At 35.8% G+C, this 14,169-nt stretch overlaps 2 protein-coding genes across 2 annotated transcripts in view; one reads left to right on the forward strand and one right to left on the reverse strand.

Moving 5' to 3' along the window:
- Nucleotides 1-14,169, reverse strand: part of sog (chordin short gastrulation) — a 70,482-nt gene that overhangs the window by 45,921 nt on the left and 10,392 nt on the right. The gene's annotated exons all lie outside the window — the stretch shown is intronic.
- LOC149483397 (uncharacterized) lies at nucleotides 8,248-11,942 on the forward strand. The gene is made up of 2 exons (XM_089702891.1): nucleotides 8,248-10,338; nucleotides 10,549-11,942. The coding sequence occupies exons 1-2, from the start codon at nucleotides 8,382-8,384 to the stop codon at nucleotides 11,940-11,942; spliced, it is 3,351 nt and encodes a 1,116-aa protein (XP_089559017.1). The 5' UTR covers nucleotides 8,248-8,381.

The following is a 14,169-nucleotide window of genomic DNA, read 5'->3' on the forward strand; positions in this document are numbered from 1 at the left end:
CAGAGAGCAAAAACGTGTAGACAATGGAAAATGTTGCGTCCTCGATAGTGGCGCTGCGGCCTGCGATGCCGGCAACCGTCCGACTGTTGCCTATTTGGGAAATCGGGCTCCCTATTTGGAAAGCTGCGATTCGAGTCGGATCGATATCTTTCCACCGCTATGGTGCACAATTACTCGTCAACCAGCCGTCTACACTACGTTTACGAATATATTCAGAAAAATATTGATCAATTAAGATAAAAAGCGTTCGAGTTGACTTCTAAAAATATTGTCAAAATTTCGATTCCTCTACTTTATTTGCTTTCTTTCTGTATTTAACGCCACGGTGCTTAAAAAATATTTATGATGGTACTTTATCACTTATAAAAATAGACTCGCCACTGTCTCGCCGGTTTAAAAATGAACTGTGTCAGTAGACACACCTGAAAAATGTTGACACAAACATAAAACACACTCCCAATGTGTCGAACAGTTGTATATCAACAGAGTAGTTTTGTAGAGACTAAATTACTACACTTTAGTTTTCATGCATTCCATTCTAATACCAAATACCTCGTAAAATGTCTGGGTATTCGCATAAAATGTGATAATAAATTTATAAACAAACACATGTACACTATAATATTGCAAAATAAACATATTTCGTATTGATAATGATAATAGTGTTTATATTTTCTATTTAACGTAACGAATCGAGAATGTTTACTTAGTGTTAGTGAATTCAATTAAGTTTTAATTAATCCATGTTCAAACTCATAATTATTTTGATATACCATAAATACTTCAATTATTTTGTTTACACATGCCCATTTGTTCTTTTATAGACATGAAAAGATGGCCGTAAACAATGTCGCGCAGTCATAATATCTGACCGGAGCCATTAAACGGCATCTATAAAACAAATACATTGCGGTGTAGGTGTGACGAAAACGCGTGCCCATGATGTTAAACTCAATGAGTACTCGTTAAAGACAACCCGTTTAATCCGCGCCGACGAAATATAATGCAGCGGAAATAAAATGCCCCTGTCCCACGGCCTCTGGGCGGCTCGTGACTACTCTCACGGATCTATCACGAAATTTTACACTCGTCCTGTATCTTATTAAGTGTTATGAAAGGTTTCTCGTAAGTGACAACCTTTTAAGGAAAGCCGGGCCTTTGCGAATTCACGCGCTGACGATGCAACGGTCAGCACCTACTGGTATTTAAACATTCTGGGCTAATGACATATCCATTACAATGCAATTAAGAAATAGATTGCTATTCAGTAACCTTTTGATAGGTACTTATTGTTTGCGTAATCGTGCTCTTATTAAAGGAAAAATGTTGATATGAACGTTCGTTCAGTTTTAAAAAATTGCTCAATCATTAGCAACGAAGCGAAAATTATAAAAGTACATTATAAATAACCTTTCCGCGTACAACCAAAAGAGATAATTGCTCTAGCACATTATCGCATCATTACCATGTCAGTATGGAAGCTTTGTCTCAATTTAGTGATAATTTCATAAAGACGAGGAGGCGGCGCCGTGCGAGGCAGCTGCGCGGGAGGTCTATACTTGCGTCGTTTAACAGCAACCACTAATTGCAAGCCGCTTTAAGGACGCTGATCGATACGATAATGTCTTTAATGTCGGTCTCGTGTCGCTCTTAAACATTTCATTTTGTCTCGTCGACGTGCTTAAAAATTACGGCGCTGTGGTTAAACGATTTACAGTTTGCGACGAACTCTCACCTAACATAGGTACTATTTTCATTGATAATACAAAAGAGACGAGATTAGTTATTCACAATGATGTTGATTTTTGTTTTATTGTAGCGTGTAGAGATAAAAGCTCTCCCCGTTTTAGTATGCGATGGACGCGCCTGTTTAAGATGGAATCGATATGAATGAGGTGCGACTCCCTACGTGCCTTCACGCTCTTTTTTACCACACAAACCCTTAATTAACAATTTCCATTACAATTGTTTGCATCGGCTAAGGATAAACTTAAATAATGACGCTTCCTTCAATATCAAAGGTAGATAGTAAAGAAATAAGAAAATATAAAAATTCATTTGAGTGTATCATAAAGCGATAACAAATCTGCATATTTAATTGCAAGCTTCAATAAGATCAGATATTGCAGTAATTTAAAATATTTTTTACAATTCCGCTATAGGCAAGACTGGTTAAGGCGGTAGTAATCATAGTCAGTCAGCAAAACTATTTGCAATGCATAATGCATATTTAGAAACCGCTCCGTGGTCGGCTCGACCCCGCGGCTCAGTTTAGCGCCCTCATGAGAGCACAAATTGCGACCAGTTACATTACATGCATTATTTAAACGCGACAACCTTATAAGAAAGTAATAATGTGATAGAGAGTACGTATGTCGCGCGCTGACTCACAACTCGGCGCATTGACCCGACAGCCACCGACGCTCACTATTCCTGTGCCTGCTGCACACTACGTTACACACTCGAATATTGCATAACATACTCAATTTTGAGGGTATTATATGACCAATAATTCAATTCACATACGTGCGCCGCAAGTGCGCACTTCGTTTTACAGTTTTCGCAACATCTGGTCCGGATAACACAAATCAGAGACTTCTTTATTCCTCAAAGTAATGGACTGTGGAAGCAACTACTAAATATTATAATGTATTAAAAAATATTAAATGCCTAGTTCTTGCAAAAGACAACAAGTTCACAGTCAAGAGAAATGGTATTAAAATTACATGCAATACTAAAAATACCTCATAAAATATATAGGGTGATGAATATTTAAAGGCCATAATAAATGTTGAACTCGCGATATCTTGGCAGCCGGCATTAGTCTAGCAGACGGAATAAAGCGTCAAAACAATGAAGTCATTAAATACAGAAAAAATTATCCGGCGCGATATAAAATAAATATCTATAAATATTTATTTAGGTCGACGACATTACGGTTATCTGCGCGATCGTTGAATATTCACGTAGTGGCAAAAATCGTCGGGAGCGGGATCTCAAAAGGAGCGCTGTACATCATTCATCAGTCGTTCTGTTAGCGTGTAAATTTGCATACGAACGCGGTTTGGGCTCGCGGGCATCGATGGAATGAAAAGAGGGCCGAGAGGGCCGATCTCATGTCGATAGTGTCACATGACTAATGGAGCAGGCGCCGATCACCGATATCGGCAAATAAAAAATACCCAGGCCACCGCCTCGGGTGGTTTCGCTTCACACCAGTGCAAAATACAATAGTATTTTTGAGTGTTTCTATTAATATTAAGAAAATTATTAATTGCAAGTCATCCTCACTGACGAAGAAAGCTATGAAAAGCTAGATTACTAGCTAGATCTAATATTTAATGACTTACCTACATGTAAATTAACTATTGTCTACCATTGCACCATGTATTTTGCATATTCTGCATTGACAAAATGATCAAAGTAGGTAAGTAAGTTTCATGATGGAATAACATTTGATAAACGCAAGAATTTCTGAGGTTTGTGATTTTTCTATTTTTCACCAAAATTGCTGATCCGTCTTAAAGGAACCATTGCAAAAGTCCGTTATATTCGAGTAGCACATAGCCAATCTTTATCTGAATACCACCCGTGAATAGTGATGAATCATTCAATCACACATCCTTTGTAATTAAAGATTCAATTTGCTCCAGAGGATGTTTGATTTTTTATTTAGAATTAGGTTATTTAATTTTTGACACCTTATTATAATTTTATTATTGTTTAAATCCATACTAATATTATAAATGCGAAAGTAACTCTGTCTGTCTGTCTGTTACTCAATCTCGCCTAAACTACTGAACCAATTTGCATGAAATTTGGTATGGAGTTATTTTGATACCCGAGAAAGGACATAGGCTACCTTTTATTGCGAAATATGTACCACGGGCGCCGTATGTAAGCCGGGGCGGACCTCTAATTTATCATAAGATTAATAATTGTTAACAATGTAGCATATAACAATACGAAAACACTTTACTACAACACCGTGTGGCTTCATTTGTCATGTAAAATACGTCACAGGCACTTTAATTAAATGTCATCGCCTTCATTTGCAAAGCCAATGCAACAATATTTATTGCATATTCAGAACTAAATTAAAAGGTAAAAGAAGTTCGTAATGTGTTTCATTGAGCCACCTTCACCGCTTGGGTGGTACAATGTCACCTTATGTAATTGGTACAGAACCAATTCAGTTTTAACCAATTAACGTCGGATAATTGCTTTTAAATTCGTGAATAAAGAAACACAATTATTCTTGTCCTTACTCATTCCTGGATATTTTTCAATAATCAGATAATGTAAGAATATGGTGGGTAAAAGTCCGCAAAAGAGCATACGCTATCATAACTCGTAACGTGTTCATGCGAAGGTAATTTAAGATAAGACTTTATAGCAGGTTTAACCTAGATTCCTCCCCGTGACCTAATGTTGGTTAATTTTTAACTTTTATAGTGGCGGAAATTATGTAAAAATAAGAATGTTAAGATTTCGTGTCAACTAAATTTATTATTGTCAAATCTATGATGATCGACGAAAATTTGCGATAACGTTTATTACCTAACAAGTAATATAAGAATATATCAACACAACACATCTTATGATATTGACTCCCACTTGATAGACATTTATTTTGACAAAATACAAATAAGTAAATTGGTTAGCAATAAATGAAGGCGAAACTTGACCGATGACCGCTAGCCCGTGGGCGGCGCGTGGGCGGAGCGTCTTCTAATTATTATCTGATAATAGTCAAAGGGTCAACCGATGCACTAACATGTAACGATTACAATAATTGAATCCGAAACGAATCTCTCATAAATAACAATCGCTATTATTGTAATCTGCACTTGAAATTAAGGGAGAGATGACGTCAAGCGATAACGTCAAGAAGTACGTGGACGTGACAGTTCCCAGGCGGACCGGACACGCGTAGACTCGCAGAGGACCTTGCCAAATGACTTGCATGGGCGCTGCAGCGGGGCGGGGCGCGTGCCGTCATCGACAGACACTTCCGGTCGGGTGTGTGACATTCCATCATCGCTAAATATACCCCGCGTGACGGCACTGAGACACCCCGCCGCCGGCCCATCGCGCTTTCTGAAACTGAAAGTCGCCGCCACCCCAACTCCGCGTTATAAAAGGAGGTTCAACAACCGTTCCTCGAATGTATATGACGCGACGCCTAGATATTATAAGCGGCATGCGGTTTAATATCTACCGAGATTGAAATAAATCGCTAGGATTATTGCCAAGTGGAAAATCATTATAATTTATTGGACGCGTGGAATTTACTTTGACAATATTTTGACAGTGTGCGGTCTCGAGGATTTAGTGATGTTCGCATCGAAACACATAGTTTTTGTAACATTTATATCAACATACTTACTCACGATATCTTTTTGAGCGTACTACTGCCAAAGGATCTATTTTGATGCTTGTTATGATACACATGCTTAGAGAAGCGACTCAAGTCTATTTCTATTAATTATAGATCGGTATTTATTTACACCAAAGGGGAACCGATATGATGATGCACGGTGAATATTATGTTAATAATAATATAACGTAACAGTAACGCAAGCTCCTTTGAAATTCTAATGACTTGGAAACATTGTCAACAGTTATCCAACATCCAAAGTACCTATATCTAATTATCTGAGCTGTTATTATTTGCTTAAATTTTCCAAGCAATCATATTTGTGGCGCAAACACAGAGTTAAATTACAATTATGTATGTAGTAAATACGTTTAAGCTGAACATAGATACAATATTAAGTTACGGAACGGTAATGTGGACTTGAGAGAAACAGGAGATGTCGCCCATCTACGGAGAGCAACTGTACAACCGGACAGTCTCACCAACTTGAGATTAACTAAAGTGTTCATATATAAGAACATTTCTACAACAAAAACCTTTTACATAATAACTGTTGTCCATAGAATTTGATTTGAGATTTGAATTTATCCTAAGTTTATAAAAAAGAATAATTAGCTTGAATAAAACAAAGAGTGATAAACAATGACAAGGATGAGCTGTTGTAGTTACAATGACTCCAAAGTTTTCCGTTAATGTCAATAACTTATCAGCATGTTAAAAAGAAGGGTTATTAAACCTCAATATTTGCTTAATAAATCCTTAAACATTAAAAATGCATGCTGCAAATGGTAAACAAGCGTTTGAAAGTAACACTAGTGTTTATTCATAAACACGTTATGCGCGCGATTGAGAAGAGTGCTCAGATCCATTACTTGTTAAGCGAATCAACATTCTCTCTTCAGACGATTATCGACCCAAGTGCTGATTGATGTAAGCACTACATTTCTCTGCGGAACAGTCAACAGGCCTGTTTGTTAAGGCTGGCCGGCGGGTAATCTCTAGAAAATTGACATTTGGCGCCAAAAGGAGCGCACTGAGTGATTGTAAGTGCACCATTTGGCGCGATCTGGGTATGGATAAATATTTATTGAACCCGGATCATAAGTGGCACCATATTTGTATAGAGGTATTTTATTTCATATACCGATGATTACTAACACAAATAATTGGAAATACTTTGCAAATACGCGTTGGGAAAATTAAACATAATCGACACCAATGCAGTGAGCATACAAATATTGTACAATTAAATCGCTAATCTTTATCTACATTTGCCTTGACGATATCTACTTTTCTAATTGGCTCTTTGTCTTTGTCAACATAAAAGGAAAAACACAAAACATTAGTGATTGCAAATCAATTATCTTGACTATTAATTTAATAAATATGATAGATGTAGTTACGTCGTATCTGATTTGGTTTATAAATTTGAATTTTAGGCTTTTTCAAATAAATTTAATGATTTTGTATTAGAGAAACACAAAAAAATTACAGTAGTCTATAAAAATATAAAAAGGGTTAAGTAGACAAGTAAATATTTAATTAGCAGCGTAACAGATACTAATCAATAACAAAGTGATGAAATAAACCTGACACATTACGAAACATGACAGACAATTTGCATATTTTAAAAATAGGTACATGAAAAGTCGGGAAAATTATTGATTCTGAAGACTTTTCAAGTGTCCTTTATTACGGCAATTATTAATAAAGTTATTATAAATATACTAACGTCATACATCAAATTTTCCTCTCAACGTGTATATAAGTATTATTTAATGAAAATAGAGATGGCATTGAATTGTTTCTGTAACAATATATTATGATGTTCAGTGTAGCAGGACGATCACATTTACAACAAGAAACATTATACGAGAGGGAAATCAATACTATAAACTTTGCATTTATATTTCAACTTTATTTTAATTATTTATAATAGCTATAATAAAAATATCTTAAGTAATGCTCAAATGCTAAGAATAGGTACAGATGATGTTTTTCTTCAACACACAATTTCTTTATAACAATCAATTATGTTAAACAAATAATAGGAATCATAATTATAATAACTAATTACTAATTTATGCAATATTACAGTAATAAACAACTATCGGTCCACACCTGCGGTCATTCAAAATACTATGACTCTATGAACTAATCACACGAGTATGCAACATAATTGTTTACGACGTTTGTTTTCGACCTACCGTCACTTTATGTTATATTTTTTTTTGTTCACACGAATTGCAATTTGCATTGTCATTACTCATTATCATTTGTGTCATCTTAACGTTTTGTTGGAAGGAATTAAACTGAAAGCGATACATAAAAAAGGAGTTTTTGTTCATGGTCCTTACGATTGCCGGATATAATATATAATTAATAATATATAACGATACTGGAGAATACTGGCTTTGGAGTTACGACAATATCGATGAAATTATTATTGGTGGATTACGACTAATAGTACGTACATACAACTATAACGGTCAGCGTGATATCGAGTTGGGTGTTCTATCATCGTGTCTTCACATCTGCATCTGGAGGTTATTTTGTGTATAAGTGCTGTGAGTGAGTAAATAAGTGGACAAACCGTGAGTACATTCGAGATATCATAATACATAATTGGACTTTATATATTGGGACTTTAAGTAAATCGTATATAAAACTTGCTAATTGCTATTACAAAATAAATTGATTTGTACTTTAAAGATTGACGTGTTAAATAGGTCAAGGTTACGTGTTTCGCTGAAACTTAAAACGTAATAACCTAAGTACTTATTATAATCTGTGAATGCGTATCAGTTTATGAATATTGTATTTTAAATCTTTGTCGGATTTCTTATAGTTAATAATTAACATCAAGTTAATGTATAAATTAATTTATAAGATTACGTATTTCAAATATTTAACCTATAAATTTTTATAAAGTTTTTTGTATATTCATTTTGTTTAATGTGTTTGTGTATTCGTTTTGTTTGTTAGTTTTTGTATTTGAAAGATGGAATCTTATATTAAAGTGCAAAACAATATATATGATCGAATTACAAAAGCTAGATCTAATTTTAAGAAATCGCCTAAAGAACGTTTAGCGAATGATGCGTATTTATCGACAAGATTAGATGCGCTTGAAGAACTTTGGTCTCAGTTTTTGCAAACTCACACACAAATTATTCAAGTTTCGGAAAGTGATAAATTGAATGCTACTACTTATGTCAAGGCTGATACATATGGCAATTGCGAAGAACAATACATCGATTATAAGTATGAATTGCGGGAAGCTCGAGCTAATTTAATGGTTAAATCAACCACTGTACATCATGCGCCAGATGGCAGCACCACAGCTACAGATTCGAAACAACAAGGTTTTAAATTACCAAAGATTGCTATTCCACATTTCTCCGGGAAATACGCAGAATGGACGAGCTTTCGAGACCTGTTTTTGTCACTGGTACATAGTAACCCTACATTGGATGATGTTCAACGCTTACATTATTTAAAATGTCAACTCACTGGAGAAGCGGAACAGTTCTTGCGACACATACCAATAACTGCAGAAAATTATAATTTATGTTGGAAACAGCTTGAAGATCGGTACAGCAACAAAAAGTATCTTGCCAATTGTATCTTAAAGAAATTTATGAATCAAAAAACGGTAACAACTGAATCAGCTACAGCGTTACGCGAAATATTAGATACTACTAACGAATGTATGTTTGCACTTAAAAATTTGTCAATAGATGTAAGTACTTGGGACACTATTGTTATTTATATTGTAAGCTTAAAATTAGATTCCGAGTCCCGTAAGCAGTGGGAACTGCAAAGTAGTAAAAATTGTAATTTGTTACCAACATATAAAGAATTTATAGAATTTTTAGAAATCCGCTCACGTTCATTAGAATTTATTGATCCTAAGGTAGCTAAACAAAATAGCCAACAATATAGAACTAATGTTGCTCCGAAAGCGTTTCATATTTCAAATTTAAAATGTATTTATTGTTCTGATGATCATCATTTGCGAAATTGTAAAGGTTTTTCAAGAGAAATGACTGATACTCGACGGAATTTTGTCCAATCACATAATCTTTGTTTTAATTGTCTTGGTGCAGGTCACAATGTATATTCGTGTCGCCAGTCTTCCAGGTGTCGTATTTGCAAAAAGAAACATCATTCTTTACTACATCCCAAAAATGTATCGCTTCCGTTGGAGCCTCAAATGAGTGAGGCAGAATCAGATGCTAAGGAAGCAACAGCATCTACATCAACACAGGTAAAAAATATTAATAATATCAGAGCCTGCTTTTCGCGTTTCAGTGGACAAGTTTTACTTGCCACCGCATTAGTTAATGCCAGGTCACCCACAGGCTCATTGATCACGTTAAGATGTCTCATTGATCAAGGATCACAGGCTTCATTTTTGACTGAAGCCGCAGTTCAACTTCTTGGGCTAAGAAAGATTCCACACAAAAGCTCCATTATTGGTTTGGGTAGTGACCACTCAAGTTCTGTTGCCTCTAAAGCGAGGGTAGAAATTGAGATTCAATCACGCCATTGCAACTTTAAAATTTGCGTCCAAGCTTTTGTGCTCAATAAGCTCACCTCAGTACTTCCGGAAAGGAATGCTGTTGTTAATCTTAGTCCTGAAGTTTCTAAATTAGTTTTAGCAGATCCTTTCTTTGCAACACCAAATAAAATTGACATGCTCCTTGGAGCAGATGTTTATGGTCAGATTATGCTTGAAGGTCTGATCAAGGATTCACCCAGTGCATTAATCGCGCAAAATACACAGCTGGGCTGGATTCTATCGGGTCCAATTCAATCCAGATCGAGCTCCAGCACTATTTGGTGCAATCATATTCATCAAAATGATGAATACGAACTTATGAAGAAGTTTTGGGAGCTTGAATCGGATCAATTTGCCTCTGATAAATCACTTCTTACAGAGGAGGAAATTAAATGTGAGAGTATATATACATCAACTACTAGGAGAGATAGTTCAGGACGCTATATAGTACATTTACCTTTTCGAACCGATGATCCAAATTGCAAATATGGTAATTCAAAGGCTATTGCAATAAAACAATTTAATCGGCTTGAGAATAATTTATTAAAAAATCCCAAACTTAAGGCTGAGTATGCTGCTGTCATAAAAGAATATAAAAATTTAGGTCACGTGGAAACTGTGCCATCTCATGAAGAAGATTCGGCTGATGCTGTATACTTACCTCACCATGCAGTGATCCGAGAGGATAAGGATACTACCAAGGTCCGAGTTTTCTTTAACGCTTCTTGTCCAGGAACCAATGGCATCACATTGAATGACGAACTCATGGTAGGCCCATCGCTACAACCTGACTTACGACACATTATAATGCGTTGGCGTCAATATCCAATTTGTCTTGTCGCTGACATTATAAAAATGTATAGACAGGTAAAAATATCTAAATTACATACAGATTTTCAACGTTTTGTGTGGCGCGAAGATCCAGATCAAAGACTGCAGCATCTACGTCTCTTACGAGTTACCTTTGGAACGGCTTCAGCACCTTATCTCGCTGTGAAATCATTACAGCAAGTTGCACACGACGATGGAGTAAAGTATCCGCTGGCTGCTGAAAGGGTACTTCATGATTTTTACATGGATGATTTTATGTCAGGCTGCTTTTCTGTGGAAGAAGGTAAGCAAATTTATAAGGAAATAACACAACTTCTACAAGGAGGTGGATTTGTTTTGCAAAAATGGAGCAGTAATAGCGAAGAAATACTTAAAGAGACTAATGAAGATGTTGAAGATCAAGCAGAAAACCTGAAACTAAAAATAGATGAAATCATGAAAATTTTAGGACTTACCTGGAACAGAAGAACTGATGAATTTGAATACTTAGTACACCTTCCACCGCTCTCTCCTCCTGTAACAAAAAGAAAAGTTATTTCAGAAATTTCTAGATTATTTGATCCTGTTGGTTGGCTTGCGCCAGTAATAATTTCAGCCAAAGTTTTTATACAAAAATTATGGCTCTCGGGAATTGAGTGGGATGATGAACTTCCTGCACAATTACTGAAGGACTGGCTCAAGTATAGAAGTGAATTAGATACACTTACCAAATTTAGTATCCCACGCTGGATCAACATCAATAATGATGATAAAGTTCGCGAATTGCATGGCTTCTGCGATGCTTCAAATGTTGCATTTGCGGCAGTTGTGTACTTGCGAGTGGTTAACTCCAATAGGAAGGTTAATGTTGCATTAATCGCTTCCAAAACAAAGGTAGCGCCCATAAAACAAGTTTCGATTCCGAGATTGGAGCTTTGTGGAGCTGTACTACTCACAAGACTGCTACTAGAAGTGTCTCAAGCCATGGGTATGGAGAAATCTTCTATTCATGCGTGGACCGACTCACAAATTGTGCTCGCTTGGCTTCAAGGACAACCTAGTCGTTGGAAAACCTTTGTCGCCAACCGTGTGTCGGAGATTATTACGTCGTTGGAACCGCAGCAATGGCAGCACGTATCTACCAAGGATAATCCTGCAGATTGTGCATCGCGTGGCGGTACGCAATGAGATGTTCAACTCTGGAAGGAAGGGCCGAAGTGGCTGCAAGAAAAGAATATTAATTTTACAAGACGTCAAATAGAAGATACACATCAAAAAAAAAAAAAAAAAAAAAAAAACGATAATGGGACAAATTTTGTGGGTGCAGCACGAGAACTCAAATCTTTATATGCTCATGAGAGGTCGAGTATAGCGCAGGAAATTGCAGATCAACTGGCTACAAATGGGACTGAATGGCATTTTATCCCTCCCCATTCCCCAAATTTTGGAGGACTATGGGAGGCAGGGGTAAAATCGACGAAACATCATTTAAGACGCATTGTTGGGAATTCAACTTTAACATTCGAAGAAATGACAACATTACTTTGTCAAATAGAATCTTGTCTGAATTCTCGGCCTATTTCTAAAATTACTGAGAATCCAGACAATCCAATCCCACTGACACCAGGACACTTTTTGGTGGGAGAACCTCTGGTTTTACCCCCTGATGTCAATTACGAAACATCCAATATCACAAATCTCAGACGGTGGCAAATGACTCAAAAAATGACACAAGATTTTTGGCGTCGTTGGTCAAATGAATATTTGACTCAGTTCTACCATCGTTATAAATGGAACAATATTGTTCCTGAACCTACAATTGGAGATTTAGTGTTAGTAGTGGAGGATGATCTTCCACCTGGAAGATGGTTATATGGTATTATAGTTGAAAAACATCCCGGATTGGACGGAATTACGCGAGTTGTCAGTCTTAAATGTAAAAACAATGTAATTAAACGTCCTGTTTCTAAATTATGTTTTTTGCCAATTACCAACTAAATATGTTGATTTTTTTTGTTGGCTCTCGAGCCTCATATTATGTTCGTATTAGCACGTATTAGTAAGAAAGCATGCAATGTGGTAATATTTTATTTTGTATTTTTTTCTGTATTTGATGTTAAATTCGTGTAAGACTTTCGTTAGTATTTATGTTTTGATCGGTTAATTGTATTAAGGAAAATTTTGAAAATTTGTCCTTGGTGGGCTGTATGTTTACGACGTTTGTTTTCGACCTACCGTCACTTTATGTTATATTTTTTTTTTGTTCACACGAATTGCAATTTGCATTGTCATTACTCATTATCATTTGTGTCATCTTAACGTTTTGTTGGAAGGAATTAAATTGAAAGCGATACATAAAAAGGGAGTTTTTGTTCAATAATATTCAATCTACGCAGAAACAATGGATATAACCCCTAAATCTATATTAACTTAATTTTGTGTACAAAACCAGTAATTATAAATTATTTTGAATGAAAGGCTAGGCATGAGCACATGAGACTTGAGAAAAAATTCATCTAAATAAAATAACGCATATTATTCCATCTCTACTTTTTATATCCACACTCGTACCACTCATACGGTATTACATTTTCCTCCTTTACTTTGCTGAGGGATGTTTACAATACCAAAATGATATCAATAAAAAATCTTAACTGTTAAAAATCTGATATGTGTCACGTAAACAAACCGATTCGGTGTGCCAAAAGGTATGTAGAGCAAAATATTCCAGCGGAAAATGATTCATTAACGCAATAGCATGCTTTAATTACGTAAACATACGAAAGATCGCAAACAATACCGCTCCGCCCCGCGGTTCCGCCCGCCACCTGACACCGAGCCACGCAGAAACAATTGTAGACAACATTCGCATAATAATGCACAAATCGTTCTGAATTTATATTTCTATGCTAATATAGGTCATCGAATTAAAATATCAATTTTAGGATGCAATGAAAATTATTTTCTTTTTATTCTTGCAGTTTCATTATTAACTTCTACATAAAATAATTTTCTTACCAAAAACAAAATATTTTTATTATTACCAGCGAAAAGTATAGTATTCACGAAGTTGTGACTAACCAAACCTATCTTGACAAACTTTATATTTTTTCAATCTCAATAATATGAGCTAATATTATCTATACTAATATTATAAAGCTGAAGAGTTTGTTTGTTTGTTTGAACGCGCTAATCTCGGGAACTACTGGTCCGATTTGAAAAATTCTTTCGATGTTAGATAGCCCATTTATCGAGGAAGGTTATAGGATAGATATATATCATCACGCTACGACCAACAGGAGTGGAGCCACGGGGGTGAAACCGCGCGGAGCAGCTAGTCTAGCATAAAAACCATATAAATATCTACGCAACTAGCACAGTAAAGTGCACCATAAAAATTCCTAGATAGATATAA

Source organism: Colias philodice, chromosome 13 (assembly GCF_061535455.1).
Source record: "Colias philodice isolate Cphi_HAF_F1 chromosome 13, ilColPhil1 Martin Lab GWU primary, whole genome shotgun sequence".
NCBI classification, from domain to species: domain Eukaryota; kingdom Metazoa; phylum Arthropoda; class Insecta; order Lepidoptera; family Pieridae; genus Colias; species Colias philodice.